Genomic DNA, 17,427 nt, shown 5'->3' with positions numbered 1-17,427 from the left:
TAATTAAACAGGTAAAGCCCAGCAGGCGTGAACACAACGCCGCAGCAGCGATGCGCTCAGCTGCCCGATGCTAAACGGCTAACGCTAACGCTTTGTTGTCTCGCGCCGCCGCGCCGTCCCGAAGCCCCAGCGAGCGAGCGAGCGAGCGCGCGCGCACACACACACACACACACCCCCCCCGTGCCACTTACCGGCGCATGGCCGCCGCCGCCGCCGCTCGCTGTCCCGCTGGCTTCCCCTCGCTCTCCTCCTCGCGCTCGCCGTCTCGCTCTCTCGGTCCCTCGCTCCCTCCCCCGCGCGCCGCTCTCCTCACACTCCTAACACCGCTCTCCCGCAGCGCCTGCGCTCCTCCATGTTGCCCTGGCGCGGGGGAGTGTGGGTAACGGGGGGAGCCGGACGGGTCCCGCGAGGAGACAGACAGACTGAGAGAGAGAAGGGGATGAGTGAGTGAGTGAGTGAGAGAGAGAGAGAGAGAGAGAGAGAGAGAGAGAAAGGGGGAAAGAGAGAGAGAGTCAGAAAGAGAGAGAGAGACATAAAGAATGAGAAAGAATGAGAGAGATAGAAAGGAGAGTGAGAGAGAGATAGAGATAAAGAGTGAGAGAGATAGAAAGGAGAGTGAGAGAGAGATAGAGATAAAGAGTGAGAGAGATAGAAAGGAGAGTGAGAGAGAGATAGAGATAAAGAGAAAGAATGAGAGAGATAGAAGGGAGAGTGAGAGAGAGATAGAGAGAGAGAGAGAGAGAGAGAAAGAGAAAGGGGGAAAGAGGGAGAGAGAGAGAGTCAGAAAGAGAGAGAGAGACAAAGAAAGAGAAAGAGTGAGAGAGATAGAAGGGAGAGTCAGAAAGAGAGAGAGAGAGAGACAGAGAAAGAGTGAGAGAGATAGAAGGGAGAGTCAGAAAGAGTGAGAGAGATAGAAGGGAGAGTCAGAAAGAGAGAGAGAGATAGAGATAAAGAATGAGAAAGAATGAGAGAGATAGAAAGGAGAGTGAGAGAGAGATAGAGATAAAGAGTGAGAGAGATAGAAAGGGGGAAAGAGGGAGAGAGAGAGAGTCAGAAAGAGAGAGAGAGAGAGAGAGAGAGAGAGACAAAGAAAGAGAAAGAGTGAGAGAGATAGAAGGGAGAGTCAGAAAGAGAGAGAGAGAGAGACAAAGAAAGAGAAAGAATGAGAGAGATAGAAGGGAGAGTCAGAAAGAGAGAGAGAGACATAAAGAAAGAGAAAGAGTGATAGAGATAGAAGGGAGAGTGAGAGAGAGATAGAGAGAGAGAGAGAAAGGGGGAAAGAGGGAGAGAGAGAGAGTCAGAAAGAGGGAGAGAGACATAAAGAGAGAGATATAGATGGGAGAGTCAGAAAGAGAGATAGAGGGAGAGAGACATAAAGAGAGAGAGAGGAATAGACAGCGGAGCGAGAGATAAAGAGAATGAGAGAGGCAAAAAAGAGGTAAAGAGACAAAGTCAGAAACAGAAAGCAGAGACATGGACAGATGGACGGAGACAGAGAGGACATTTGGCTCTATTCCTCAGTGATTCACACCTATTTCTACCCAATCTGGAAGCATTGCCCCCCACACTAGGATGGTGAAGGTACACGTCTCCTGAAGTTCGGACAGTCGGCCGTTGACTTCCAACAGACTTTTGTCAACCACTGAAACTCAGCCCATGCTTTCCTGGTTACCATAGTGACCGGCATCGTTTAGGACGGAGGGGACTTGCTTATAGCCAAAAACCTCAAAGTACACTTCAGGCGCTCCCCTGGGAGATGCAGTCCTGTTTACCAGCTTAAATGAGGTGTAGTTTACCTGATGGAACACCTTGTTGTGATCGGACTGGTGCTGGTTTGATCCCCTGGACCGACAGGAGCCAAGACTGCCCACTGCTCTGGGCTCACTGCATGGATGGGTGGAAAGGTGGAGGTCAAAGTCCTATGTATGGAACACAAATGATGATGGAGGTTCTCCTCTGGATACTTGAAGGGGTCTTGGTACAGATCAGGTTTTTGACCGTTGCCTGGTCCAGGTTTTGGCTTTGTAGGCCAGCGTCAGGGTTATGTTGGCAGCTACAGGAAGCCAGTGAAGGAGTTGGCCTGATGATACACATAGGAAGACCAGCCAGGAGGGAGAGTCTTGAGATGAGGAGGGACTGAACGGGACTGGCCTCATAGAGGGAAAGGGTCAAAATCATCCTCAGCTTGATCAAGGTCCATTCTTCTGCAGATGGAGTGACCAGGGATTGAGGAGAGTGACCAGGGAGTGACAAAACAGCCTACTGGATGTGTTAGAGCTGAACAGTGATTCTGAGCTCTGGCTTCATGATACGAGTTAAGTGCTGTGTTGGGGTGTGTGTGTGTGTGTGTGTGTGTGTGTGCGCATGCAAGACAGAGCGGCAGCATCCCTGCGGGCCACAACAAACGAGGACAGCTCGTACATTTGAAAAGCACAACGCAGCCCTCAAATTAATGAAAAGGCTGTGACACGGTTTAGCTAAAGGAGAAAAACACTCCTCAAATAGCCGCCAAATTAATTAGATATAGACTGAACCCTCCATAGATGGAGTTAAGAAAGAAACAATAAGAGAGAGAGAGAGAGAGAGAGAGAGAAAGCGAGAGAGCTTGAGAGACACAGAGAGAGTACCTGCAAGATTTACCTAATTTCCTATTATGAACCATCACGAATACCTGGATCAAAGGATGCCGGCTTCCTACTAGGTCCCAGAATTCAGAAAGCCTCAGCAAGGCGGATAAGCCTTTTCATATAAAGCCCCTCAACTCTGGAATAACCTTCCACATACTGTTCGGGGCTCAGACAGAGACTCTGTTTAGCTTTTGGCAATTAATGTTTCCCTTTGAGGTTGGATTGAGGTTGCAGATCCAGAGGTTCACAGACTTAGGGACGCGACGGTGGAGCAGATGGACTCCAGTGTTTCAGGGTGCTCCCATGTCTGTGTTACCTTCTGGCTACCTTCTCTCCTTTTAATTAGGATGTTATAGTCAGATCTGCTGGAGGTGTCAGCCACACTCTGTAAACATTCATTTCATTCATTTATCCAGTCTGACCTGATGGAAGACTGACCAATGGGGTCCCCTTTACCTACGTCAGACCAGCTGCCACCCTCCTGGCACTGCCATCTGCCTAATGACTATGTTGAAGTTTACATGGACTCGAACTAACTGCCACTATTATTATAATTACCACCATTAACCATCTCTTATTATTCTTACCATCTCTACCATGATTATATTAGTTCCATTTACATTTACGGCATTTAGCAGACGCTCTTCTCCAGACATTACTAAACACAAGTCAGTAAGGAGACCACTCTGCTATTCGCCCAAGTGTTCTCTGAAGAGGAGGGTCTTCAGTCTGGGTTTGAAGGCAGCGAGCGACTCGGCCGTTCGGAAACCCAGGGGAAGCTCGTTCCACCAGGACAAAAAAAAAGCCTGCACGCTCGTCTTCCGTGGATTTTGAGGGATGGCGGGTCGAGCCGAGCTGTACTTGAAGCTGGAAGGGCTCTTGGTGCGGATCGGCTTTTGACCATTGCCATCAAGTACGGAGGATCTGGTCAATTCCTGGCTTTGTAGGCCAGCGTCAGGGTTCTGAATCTGATGTGGGCAGCAGCTACAGGAAGCCTGGCATGGCTGAATTTAGGGACATTGAAGACGACCCATGCCGCTACATTCTGGAGGAGTTGCAGAGGCCTGATGGTGCGCAGAGGGAGACCAGCCAGAAGAAAGTTGCAGTAGGGAAGTCTTGAAGTGACGAGAGACTGAACGAGCATCTGGGCGACTCTCTAGACCTCTCTGTGACAGCGGCAGATTTGATTTTATTGATTTTATTTGAACCAGCCTCCAGAAAGGATACCAGATATACTGTATGCTGCCTGCCATCAGTAGCCGGAGCCTGAGAGAGCACAGTTAGCCATGCTCTCTCCAGGTACGTAGATGTCTCTCTCTCTCTCTCTCTCTCTTTCTCTCTCACCGCATCACCACCACTTGTGATGCTGGCTGGCACGGGCGTCTGCTAGCCAAAGCATCAGAGTTTGGGACCTTGCATTTTCCTCAGAGAGTGTTGGTTGCCCAGTGACGTTGCATCAGTCACAGTTGGAAAAGAGGCGGTGGCTGGTTGTGCATGTGTTGGAGGAGGCATATGCCAGTCCTCACCCTCCCATGTGATAGAGGGAGAGTGCTAACGAGTGGGATGGGTAACTGGCTCTCTGAAATTGAGGAGGAAAGCTGGGGAAATTCCAATGAAAGAGCTGCTGATCTGGACAGTAAGTGTTTATTTCCTCAGTAAAACACTGATATTAGAATAAACACTAATAACATTCATACAGAAAGTCGTGATTTTACATCACTGTGTTCATTAAAACATCTCCAAAGCTCTCCTCATGGAGTCTAGTGTTTATTATAGTGATCATCCAGCACCTGGTTTAGTAAATCAGAACTTAATGATGGTAAATCAGGTGAGCTGCTGCTGCTGATGATGATGGTATTGAACACGTCCACGCTGTGCTGGCTAGACTGGGGGGCGTCCAGGAGAAACCTGGAGGAACCAAGCTCTGTTCTTCAGACTAGCTCAGAAGATCTCAGCTACTTTCTTCAGAATGAGAAGCTCTTGCTCCTTTTTACTGGATTTATGTTCACCTGCATCTGTTCTAATGAGATCTGGAGCCTCTACAGTAAAAACCCTCTTACTGTTGAGACATGGGTTTAAACAATGTGCCTAAAACTTCATGTTCAGTAAAACACTTATTAAGTACCTAATTATTTGTCCTTATTTATTAAGCTGTTAGAAATAACTTACACAAATCCCAAATAAAGAAGGAAACACGAGTCCAGTCCCACATTCACCTCAAACAGCCGACTCATCCCAACCACATCGCTGCTTTCAGTTGTCTTCTATAGAAACCTGCCGCAGATGTTGTGAATGGCAGGCTGCTTTTGTTGATCCCCTCTAAAGAACAATCCTCTGTCTTTCAGATGTGCTCAGGATTTCTTAATTGCGTCAGTGAAGACCCTTAATTCAGGCTAAAGGGGCTAAATGAGCTGGAGAAGCTTCCTTTATTGACTGAAGGCCAGCGGGCCTGTAGGATGAGTGGGCTTTGTGGAGTTTGTAGGGGTTTTGACCTCATCCTTTTTTCTTCTCTTCTCTCCTGCATGTGCTGCGCTCTCTTTCTTTCTAGGCACCAGTACCCCCCACCCCCCACCCCCCAACCTCCACCTCCTATAACAAACAGCAGCAGGGAGAAGGCAGCGCAGTGCTTTATTATGCATTAGGATCATCCTCATCAAATCTGCCGCTCCAACAATGGTTGTCCAGGGAATATCAGCTGTCATGAAGAAATCTGTGATAATCAGGGACTCGTGGTGTGTTTGAGTGTGTGTGTGTGTGTGTGTGTGTATGTGTGTGTGTGTATAATGCTATTACATTATATATAAGTAAAGTAAAATGTGCCATGTTATTATATATATATTATATATATATTAATTTAATCCAGTACGTGTTTGTCAAGTACCTGTATGTAACAACGTATATATATATATATATATATATATATATATATATATATATATATATATATACGTTGTTACATACAGGTACTTGACAAACACGTACTGGATTAAATTAATTATTAGTAGTGCTTATATAAATATAATATTATATATTTTATTATTATTAGGTAAAAGGAGTATTAGATACATTTGTATTACATTTATCGGCCGTATTACACAAAAGTACTTACGCATAATACATGTTGGATGTATTGTTACTATGCTAAATATGTATAAACATATTAGTCTCTATATACGTTTATCAATTATTATTATTATTATTATTATTATTATTGTTGTTGTTGTTGTTATATGGATTTTAATGTGTGTGTATATATATATATATATATATATATATATATATATATATATATATATATATATAATACATACTGGGCAGATAACACATCTTACATACATATAAGCTACATATTAGACATATTATTATTATTATGACAAATATATGACCCATGTCCTCATGTGGTAGGAAAACAAGTAGTTTGTGTGTGTGTGTGTGTGCAGCAGAGGGAGAAAGAGAGAGAGAGAGATATTTAAATTCAGAGTCTTTTATAGCCGAGTCGATCAGGGCTCCCCAGTGGGGGTCCCTCATCCATTCGCGGTTATTCCCTCTGCTGTGAGAGGAAGATTAACGGGCTGGAAAATGCAGCTGCAACTTCGAGTGTTCATTTATGACTAGAGACAATATGACAGTGCTCTTTCTACACCTACATCCTGTAACACCTAAGCAGCAGTTCTGCAGTTTAACCCCTTCAGTTCTGAAGACCCGACTCTCACAACTACAGAATGTACAGATCACACTGCTAAATCATTTACAGTGGTTACGGAATGGTAAATCTGAAGGTTGGTGGAAGAACAGAGCTTGATTTGAACTGATGAGGAGCATTGCTGAGGTTCCTCAGAACTTGGGGTTTAGCCTTGCTTCATTTGGGTTGAGTGTTTCAAGTGAGATCTTAGGGGCCTTTCATTTGACAACGGTCTTCAGTGAATAAGAAGGACACGGTAATTTGCTTGTTTGCTGTCTGCTGCTGCATCTTAACATGAGGTATCAAAAGCAATTCACCTGCTTTTATTCAACCACCATTTCCCATTAAACCAAGGAATCCATGGAACATCAGAAGGAAATCTGTATTATTACAATTTCTGTATAATTTCTCATTAAAGCCTGTAACACTTCTCTCATTGTAAAAAGGAATGGTTTTACCTTTATGACATCACTTTAAGGACGTGACATCATCAAAGTCATCAAACACTTCTCTATATATGAAATAATATGTATTATAATACATTTTTATAGCCTATGAATTGTAGTTCAGATCACGGTTGTCAAGCTAAGTGGTTTAGACCTGTTCCTACATTCAAATCTTAGTTAAGCAATTTTCACATCAGCAAATACAGAAATATCGGTCTTCTGGGAATAAGAAGGACACAGCAGTTTGCTTGTTTGCTGTCTGCTGCTGCATCTTAACACTGTAGAAAATGACCATGACTCTCGACTCTCAGCTCGACCGACAAAACGACAAATCCACGGGTATCAAAAGCAATTCACCTGCTTTTATTCAACCCAAATAAATACTTTTAAAGGAGAGCTGAGAGCCTACAGCGTTCAACCTGGCCCAACACTGATTACAATGAAGAGCGGGAGGTAATAAAAGACGGACGGACAGAAGAGCCGAACTACCAAAGAAGGACAGAAGCAAAACATGGAGAAAAAATCCCCTGTTTCCATTACCATGCATGTTATTTAAGGAAACGTGGAAGGTCATGTGACATCTAGATGCTTATCAGTTTTCTGAGCTCATTTATTATTCAACACCCCTTCAACCCCAACCCCACCCCCACCACTCCCCCCACCCTTTCTTCCTCCTTTCTTCCCTCCTTCTTCCCTTTTCTCACAGCCCTTCTCAGTGGGTGAGCTCTGAGGTTGGTACAGGATAACAAGCAAGTGTGTGGATGAATGGCAACCAGAGAAGTGGAGGGATACAGGCCGATATATGTGTTTCATGCCAGGCGACAAGGATGAAGATGACTTCCAGACTTTATAAAAGATCAGTATCATGATATATATAAACTTTATTAACATTAAAAAATCCACCGTTCTAGAGTCCAGCATTTTTCTGACCCCTGTATTTACATAGCCCCTCCCAATTCAGCCAGCAACACTTCTTGTCGAGGTTATCCACCTTATTTCCCATTAAACCAAAGGAAACCATGGAACGTTTCTTTTAAAATGTCTGTATAATTTCTCTAAATATTGCAGCAATATTTCTGTGAGTTTCTCATTAAAGCCTGTAACACTGTCATTGTAAAAATGAATGGTTTAACCTTTATGACATCACTTTAAGGAAGTGACATCATCAAAGTCATAAAACACTTCTCTATATATGAAATATTATGTATTATAATACATTTTTATAGCCTATGAATTGTAGTTCAGATCACAGTTGTCAAGCTAAGTGTTTTAAACCTGTTCCTACATGCAAATCTTAGTTTCTATAGCAAATCTCACATCAGCAAATACAGAAATATCTGATTGTTATTGTTTTCTAAAAATAAGACAAAGAATAAAGAAACAGATTGACGCACCACAATGTGGTTGATAAAATAAAATAAAAAACTAAACAAAACAAAACAAAACAAATAAAAATAAAATAAAATAAATTAAAACAAAACAAAACAAATTAAAATAAAATAACATATATATTTTTTCTGTCACTTTTTTGCCTTTGTACCCATTCCTGAGAATTGACTCAGTTATAAATAGAACCCATCCTTTAAAATTAGGGAAAATAAATGTATAAAATTGAAGACAAATGAAGCATATGGGATTAAAATTGTTCATTTTATTGTATTAAACTGTATTAAAATGATCCTTGTTTTTTATATGTTCACAAATCATATTGTGTAATAAGAAAGTGTCTTTAAATGCCACATAGTTTTTGGACAAATTACACACTTTTACACAAGCTGCCAACCAACCAACCAACCAACCATCTTCCTCTGCCTCAGTGTTCATCTACACAATAACGAGGATGATGAACAGATGCCTTTCAAGCTCTTCATTTCATTACATCTCTGTTGTTAATATTTATGTCTTGGTTTTATTACACACACACACACACACACACACAAACAAACAAAAGACAAGACTCATTGGCTGCCCAACATTTCAGCATTTTCAGTATTTCATCGTTTCAGTAATCACTCACGCCCCAGTCAGCTGATGGATGCATTTAATTCTCTTCTGTGCGGAATATAAAAACGTCCCATCTACCAGAGAGACGCCTCGCTCCTTCTTATGATCTCTCCATTATTCAACACAGGCCCTGAGATAAGGGAAATGAAAGCGTGAGATGTCTTTAGCAGTCTGCAATTATAAATACAGTTTAATAAAACGTCTATGGAGATGGAGTAGGGCTGTCAGGAAGCGGTCTATCTGACTCCACATGGACGTCAGCCTGATACAGCATGGGACGTTTGAAGGAGCAAGTCTCTATTACACATGGCTTTTCCACTGTGTGAATACGTACTATATGGACAGAAGTATTGGGACACCTGGGACATTCTTTGTTTCTTCAGAAATCAAACTATTAATAAAAAGAGTATCAGCTTTTGTTGGAGTAACTGCCTCTACTGTCCAGGAAAGGCTTTCTGATCATTGAGCATTGCTGTGAGGTTGAGACTGCGACCTGTGAGGTCAGAATGTTGGATGATCACCACCCCACCTCATCCCCAGCTCCCCAACTGCATGAAGCACCAAACATCATTTCAGAGAACACAGCTCTTCCACTGCTCCACAGCTCAATACTGGGGGACTTTATCCCCCTCTAGCCCACGCCTGGCATTAGGCAGCATGGTGCCAATAGGTTCATCATGTTTATCTGCTGCAGAGAGTCCTATTCTATTGGCAGTACTTCTCTACAGGCACTGGACAAGTTGTGTGTGTATGTGCATTTGCACATCTGTGTCAGCAAGATGTGCAGCCTAAAGTATCCGAATGCATTCATTAGAAGAGGTGTCCACAAACTTTTTTTTCCTGACATACAGAGTACATTCTTGTAATGAAATTACACCTGCACCTTCATTATAAGGTGTTCCCAAAACGTACCTTGGTTCATTGCGGCCAATGGTTCTACTTTAACACCATCAGTCCACAAGGCTTGTGTAGATTTTCCCTTAAAAACGTCTGATGCAGGTGTCGCTGCACAGTAGAACAGTGCACCACCACTCCAGAGTCTGCGAGATCTTCCTGGAGGTCTTTTGCAGTAAAACAGGGGGTCCTTTTCTTCAAAGTCCTTCAGACCTTCATCCAAGTAATCTAAGAACTTCTTGTCATGACCAAATGTTTGCATGATGCTCGAGAATCTGCTCCTAAAATGGACAAAAGTATTGGGACACCTGCTCGTTCATTCCTTCTTCTGAAATCAAGGGTATTAAAAAGAGTTTTTCCTGCTTTTGTTGGAGTAACTGTCTCTGCTGTCCAGTTAAGAAGACTTTCTACTAGATGTTGAAGGAGCACTGCTGTTAGGATTTGATTGCATTCAGCAACAAGAGCGTTAGTAAAGTCAGGATGTTGTCAGGATCATCACCACCCCACCTCATCCATGACTCCCAATTCATCCCAAAAGTCTTGGGTGGAGCACCAACCGCTATTCCAGCTGACACAGTTCTTCCACCGCTCCACAGTTTAATGTTGGGGGGCTTTATATACTCCTCTGCTCAGTTGGAGACGGAGATCAGATCATCTGCTCGAACCCTTTTTTAAAAGTGGATTTCATGTAATACAGATATGAGCACTATAAAGCCAGACAGGACAGAGAGAAGCACTCAGACAAATGGACAGACATCCTTCTCCTCTTCATTCCCCTCGTTCAAAGTCACCCAGTCCTTGAGTATCCTGAATAAGAGAGAGAGAGAGAGAGAGAGAGAGAGAGAGAGAGAGAGAGAAGGAGGCAAAGAGAGAGAGGGGAGGGGGTGTTGGGGGGATTAGATCAGACTGACATCATCACCAGCAGGTCCTATTACAGCTTTATTGAAATTCCTCTGGTCTGGGAAACAGCTATTGACTGCAGTGACACACTGCTGTCCTATGTTACACACGGTCAAAGTCATACCTTGGCCTTGGAATAAGGAGGGACCAGTCCTTAGTGCCTTAGCGCTCTGTCTCTTTAAGCCCTTATACTACAGAGTGGTTATTTCGAGTTCATTAAAGGCCAGAACTAAGCTAACACTATATGGACAAAAGTATTGGGACACCTATACATTATTACACCTACAGGAAACCTACTTTTATGACCTCCCCATTCTAAATCCATAGGCATGCATATGGAGCTGGTCCCTCTTTGCTCTGCAGCAGGTCTGGAGCTTTGCAGTTATTAAGGCAGCAGCAAAGCGTTGGAGACTTTCTACACTCTGCTCTGAGCTCAGCTCTCGGCCCTGACCCCGCTCTGTAACTTTACGCAGTCTGCTGTGAGTCGCTGTGCTTCCTAAATGCTTCCACTACTCAATAATAATACCACTCACAGCTGATGGAGGAAGATCTAGGAGGGGAGAAATTTCACCAGCTGACTTGTTGTTGGTGCAGCTGCGGCTCCTATTACATACAGAACCACGCTGGAGTTCAGTGAGCTCTTTAGACCCACCCATTCTTTCACTAATGTGTGGAAAGGCTGACTGCATGGCTAGGGCCTTGATTTTATACACCTGTGGCAATGAGACTGAATGAAAGAGCTGAATGCAATGGTTAGGGGTTTGTCCCAATACCAGCTATGCAAGTTGCTAGACTGTCCAAGGTGGTTGATGTGGTGTTGCTAGGTGGTTGCTATGATATTCTCTAAAATATTTCTGTTTTATCCTAGGTGGTTGCTATGGTTTTTGCTAAGTGGCTGCTAGGTCATTGCGATGCTGTCCCAGGTGGTTGCTTGGATGGATGCTATAGTAGAGTTGTGAGGTGCTTGCTATAGTATTTCAGGTGGTTGCTAGGCAGTTGCTATGGACGTGTTATGCAGCGAAAATCTGGATGAGAAGAATTAGAAGAAGAAAAAGAATTATAATAGTTATTAATAACTAATTACCACAAATAATTACTAAGCAATTACTCAGGAAGCTTATAATCCTGTATATCCTGTAATTACCCACAATTAAATGATATTATATAATAACGAGCTGAGAGCTTAATAACCGTCTTCTGCTCCTGGCAGGGATGCATATGTGTGTCAGATGAATTCATGGCCATGACTGTACAATGTCCTACAGCTATATGCTTCCGAAGCTCCCTCTGTGTCTGAGATGGACCTCCAGGGCCTAAAACACCAAGCTGAAAGACAAGCATAGGGCTGGAATCAATAACCCCCCCCCCCCCCACACACACACACACACACAGGGGCAGTGGTGGCTCAGCGGTTAGAGCGCCGGGATATCGATAACAGGGTTGTGGGTTCGATCCCCGGGCTCGGCAAGCTGCCACTGTTGGGCCCTTGAGCAAGGCCCTTTACCCTCTCTGCTCCCCGGGCGCTGGAGTTGGCTGCCCACCGCTCTGGGTGTGTGTGTGTACTCACTGCCCCTAACACATGTGTGTGTGTGTGTGTGTGTGTGAGTGTGTGTTCACTACCAGATGGGTTAAATGCGGAGGACACATTTCGCTGTACAGTCCACACTGTACAGTGACGAATACGTGCACCTTTATCCTTTTATCCTTTACACACACACACACACACAAAACAGAGGACTTCCATAAAAGTTCCTAAAGTCAATAAAGTCTAATTAGTCCGGCTAACACTCCGAGGCAAAGCACCTCCTCTTTTATTGTGTGTTTGTAATCAGGGATATAAAAAAGTCCCACTCTTTACACCATCTGAGGTAGCACATGCAGTGTGTCCACAATCCCTCACCAGCAGATGGCGATAGTTCATCTGTTCTCTGCTGGAGACTGAGAGTCAGGTCTTCCTGATGTTTTGGGTTGGATGTTTTTTATACTGTAGAAGCTCCAGATCCTATAAGAACAGATGCAGATACTCATAAATACCATACAAATGAACAAGAAGCTGCTCCTAAAATGGACAAAAGTATTGGGACACCTGCTTATTCATTGCCTCATCCGAAAGCAAGGGTATTAAAAAGAGTTTTTCCTGCTTTTGTTGGAGTAACTGTCTCTGCTGTCCAGGCAAGAAGAAGGCTTTCTACTAGATGTAGATGTTGAAGGAGCATTGCTGTGAGGATTTGATTGCATTCAGCAAAAAGAGTGTTAGTAAAGTCAGGATGTTGTCAGGATCATTATCACCCCACCTCTCACCCCACCACCCCAACTCATCACCAACTCATCCCAAAAGTCTTGGGTGGAGCACCAACCGCTATTCCAGTGGACACAGTTCTTCCACCGCTCCACAGTTCAATGTTGGGGGGCTTTATACCCCTCTAGCCCACGCCTGGCATTAGGCCAGTAGGTGCTATCATGTTGATCTGCTCCAGAGAGTCCTATTCTATTGGCAGCAATTTTCTAGAGAAGCTGTGTGTACACTTTAAAGTAGCTGAATGCATTCATTAGAAAGGGTGTCCACAAACATTTGGACACGCAGAGACAGCATGAGAGAGAGAGAGAGAGAGAGAGAGAGAGAGAGAGAGATTGATCTTACGAGAATTGGTACCTCTTGCTCCTGAGCTCCTCCTACAGTCAGGAGGTGTAATTCACGGTTCGATGAGTGAGGCGCTAGAGCTGGGGGGGAGGGGGGGGGGGGGGTCATTGGACCCAAATTAACTGGGGCACGTGCCTCAGTAAAATACTGCTGTGCCCCACAAAAATCACGGTGGTAAAAAGTCAATGTTGTTGTGGATCGCAGGGCAGGACTACAGGCCACGCCACGCAAATTTACTACAGGCACTACATTTCCCATAATGCCTAACGCATTTCGGTCAGTGCCAGGCTATTTGGGGTTTTCGGGGAGTATTGGACATTCACACACATTTAAGATAAGGTCAGCCTCGCAGCAGACACGACAGCGAGAGCGCACAGCTGTATGTTTTGGTTCTAGACACTTATAACCGTATAAGCTGCCAACATTAGCTACATAGACTAAGATCAGCCTTTATTTAGGCTAGCTGGTAAAACATTCAGAGCACGAGCCTGCAAAATCAGCCAATAGCCAATATAGCTAACAGTAAACCACTCATTTTAAAAGCCTGTTATCTAATAATAACAATAATATTAATAATATTGAAACGTATTTATTAATAGTACTACTAATAATAAATACTAATATTGTTGCTAGCAATATATTAACGTAGCTCTTATTATTCTTAGTAGTAATAATAATAATAATAATAATATAATATTAATAATATATAAACGTATTTATTAATAGTACTACTATTACTACTACTATTACTAATAATAATAAATAGTAATATTGTTGCTAGCATTATATTAATGTAGTTTTTAATTTTCTGAGTAATAATAATAATAATAATAATAAATAGTAGTATTATTACTACTACTACCAATAATAATAATAACAATAATAATAAATAGTAATATTAATGCTATCATTATATTAATGTAGTTCTTATTATTCTTAGTAATATTATTGTTAATAATAATAATAATAATAATAATTTCACCCAAATATGACTCATTTGGGTCTGGTGAGACGGGGCTCACATGGGTGAAATGTTGACTAGACTGGTTCCAGGTGGGCATGGGCTCTGGGTGGGTTTGTGCCTATGTTTTTACTGGGCCCCAGTTGGGCTTCCCAAATGAGCCCCATCATTTCAGTCCCATCTAGGCCCCGTATTGCGCAGTGTGCAACTGAGAGGTGGGCCATTTTAATCCCGTCCTGGTCCAATCACTGACCCTGGTGGGCATCCTCTCTCTCTCTCTCTCTTTCTCTTAATCTCTCTCTTTCTCTCTCTCTCTTACTCTCTCTCTGTCTCTCTCTGTGTGTGTCTCTCTCTCTCTGTGTGTGTCTCTCTCTCTGTCTCTCTCTCTCTTACTCTCTGTCTCTCTCTCTCTTACTCTCTGTCTCTCTCTCTCTCTGTCTCTCTCTCTCTCTGTCTCTCTCTCACTCTCTGTCTCTCTCTCTCTTACTCTTTCTCTCTCTCTCTCTCTCTCTCTCTTTCTCTTAATCTCTCTCTTACTCTTTCTCTCTCTCTCTCTCTCTCTCTCTTTCTCTTAATCTCTCTCTTTCTCTCTGTCTCTCTCTCTCTTACTCTCTCTCTGTCTCTCTCTCTCTCTCTTACTCTCTGTCTCTCTCTCTCTCTCTTACTCTGTCTCTCTGTCTCTCTCTCTCTCTGTCTCTGTCTCTCTCTCTCTCTCTGTCTCTCTCTCACTCTCTGTCTCTCTCTCTCTCTCTGTCTCTCTCTCTCTCTTACTCTCTCTCTCTCTCTCTCTCTCTAGTGTGTGTGTGTGTGTGTGTGTGTGTGTGTGTGTGGCAGAGCTGATGCTGTTTATCTTCCCCCTCCTCCTTCGCCCCGCCCCCCGTCATTCCTCCGTCTCCTCGCGCGCCTGAGAGAGAGAGAGCGCGTGTGTGTTCCAGAGCGCCAGAGAGAGCGAGAGAGAGAGAGAGCGAGAGCCGGGAGCGCGCGCCGAGCTGAGACTCTCACACCAGAGGAGCAAAGTTCTGCTGAACCCAGAGCAAAGTGGACCGAGAAGCTCTGAGGAGCTCGCTGAGGATGCCTGACCCTAAAGAACCTTAACTTCTCCACTTTACGCAGAACCAAAACCCCCGTCTCGCGCTGTTTCACGATCATGGCTGCTCTCCGACGCAAATTCGGCGAGGACTACCAGGTGGTCAACACCAACCGGGGGGCTCCGTTCTCGGCGCCCGCGATCAGGAAGAAGCGGCAGCGCTTCGTGGAGAAGAACGGGCGCTGCAACGTCCAGCACGGGAACCTGGGCGGCGAGACCAGCCGCTACCTGTCCGACCTCTTCACCACGCTGGTGGACCTCAAGTGGCGCTGGAACCTTCTCATCTTCATCCTCACCTACACGGTGGCGTGGCTGGTGATGGCGTCCATGTGGTGGGTGATCGCCTACATCCGCGGAGACATCCAGCACGGCCACGACGCCTCGTACACGCCGTGCGTGGCCAACGTCTACAACTTCCCCTCCGCCTTCCTCTTCTTCATCGAGACCGAGGCCACCATCGGCTACGGCTACCGCTACATCACCGAGAAGTGCCCCGAGGGCATCATCCTCTTCCTCTTCCAGTCGCTGCTGGGCTCCATCGTGGACGCCTTCCTCATCGGCTGCATGTTCATCAAGATGTCGCAGCCCAAGAAGCGCGCGGAGACGCTCATGTTCAGCCAGGACGCGGTGGTCTCGCAGCGCGACGGCAAGCTCTGCCTGATGTTCCGCGTGGGCAACCTGAGGAACAGCCACATGGTGTCCGCGCAGATCAGGTGCAAACTCATCAAGGTGAGCCAGCCGCTGGACAGCGCGCGCGCGAGAGAGAGCGAGAGAGTGCATGAGAAGTGGAGTGCACGGACCGCGCACCCACTTTCGAAACGCGTTCGAACCAGCGCGCGCTTACTCAAACAGGCTCGTACTCTCCAACACGCTTTCCATGTATGCACGCGCATAGTATACACTGGGGGGAAAGGCTCATTTCTGAAACGCACGCGCGTACTCGCGTACGCACCTAAGCTACACACGCACGCACTCGCACGCTTGTCATATGCACTATATATACATATATATGCCCACGCACGTGCGCGCATAAACTGTTACTGTATTGGATCCACGCGCAAATTAAACACGCATATGCACACGCTCACGTGGATACGTACGCGCATAGTATAGACATATGCACAGGGTCGCTTCCCAAACGCACGTGCATTCGCACCTGCACACACCGGCTACAGAAACACTCATGCACTGAGTGTATGTCCGGAATACACTTGCCATACACACACTTTCATGCAGTTATTAACCAGGCACGAGCAGCACACACACACACACACACACTGTCTGGACGGACGAATGCTTGCCATATGCACACACACACACACATGCATGCATGCACTTTCATGCAGTCACACACATGCATGCATGCACTTTCATGCAGTCACACACAAGCGCACACACACTTATACACTGTCCGGGTGCATGCATAGACACACTTGTTATTTGCACACACTTTCATACACTTATATGCAGTCACACACACACACAGTGCAGTCATGCACACAGGTGCAACTGACACACATGCACACACACACACACACGATGTATGTAAATGCTGCTTTGCTCCACCTAACACCACCCTAACATCCATGGCAGTATTCCCATCATAGTGTGGCATTTAAACACACATTCCAGCAGCAGGTACACACACTATGCTGTTCTTAGCCCCTACCTATCATTCACCTCATCGTCCAAAACATCAGCCTTACAACCTGCAGTTGTAAGGATGATAACATGCAGCTAAATACATGGCCAAACAAACACACACACACACACACACACACACACACACACACACACATACACTTATAGAGCCTCCCAGCACAGACACAGGTTTTGTTGCTACTTGACATTTAGGCCAGCTGCTCATAAAGCCATGTGTGCGCACACGGGTACTTGAAAGGAACGTTCCACTTAAAACCGGGTGGAACTCATAAAGCTGAGGGGAAAATGCAGAACAGCTGTTAGATGGCGCTGAGGCCAAATTCACAATAATAATAATAATAATAATAATAATAATGTCATTTTCACTTGTACAATACAATAAGCCAGCGCACCCAGAGGTCCCAACAGGGACAGCTGGGTATTGAACCCACAACCTTGTGATCAATAACCCAGTGCCTCTTCACAACATATCTTTACATATCCCAGCTTAGAAAGCCTTGGTCAGAGCGCAGGGTCAGCTATT

The 17,427-nt window shown here is 44.8% G+C and overlaps 2 protein-coding genes across 3 annotated transcripts in view; one reads left to right on the top strand and one right to left on the bottom strand.

The window, feature by feature from the left end:
• The window catches only part of znf281a (zinc finger protein 281a), a 70,510-nt gene that overhangs the window by 20,893 nt on the left and 32,190 nt on the right, over positions 1-17,427 (bottom strand). Inside the window, exon 1 of one of the 2 annotated variants that reach the window (XM_072693051.1) lies at positions 192-289. The exons of the other annotated variant lie outside the window; for it this stretch is intronic. The gene's annotated coding sequence lies outside the window, so the exon portion shown is untranslated. Of the gene's footprint in view, positions 1-191; positions 290-17,427 lie in introns of those variants that run through there. 2 annotated transcript variants of the gene reach the window in all.
• The window catches only part of kcnj19a (potassium inwardly rectifying channel subfamily J member 19a), a 44,993-nt gene continuing 42,661 nt past the window's right edge, over positions 15,096-17,427 (top strand). Inside the window, exon 1 of the mRNA XM_072693055.1 lies at positions 15,096-15,971. Within this exon, the coding sequence (XP_072549156.1) occupies positions 15,303-15,971 (669 nt within the window). The 5' untranslated portion in view covers positions 15,096-15,302. The remainder of the gene's footprint in view (positions 15,972-17,427) is intronic.

This window comes from Salminus brasiliensis, chromosome 12 (genome assembly GCF_030463535.1).
Source record: "Salminus brasiliensis chromosome 12, fSalBra1.hap2, whole genome shotgun sequence".
In the NCBI taxonomy this organism is placed as follows: domain Eukaryota; kingdom Metazoa; phylum Chordata; class Actinopteri; order Characiformes; family Bryconidae; genus Salminus; species Salminus brasiliensis.
This window is presented reverse-complemented; position numbering and strand designations above follow the sequence as displayed.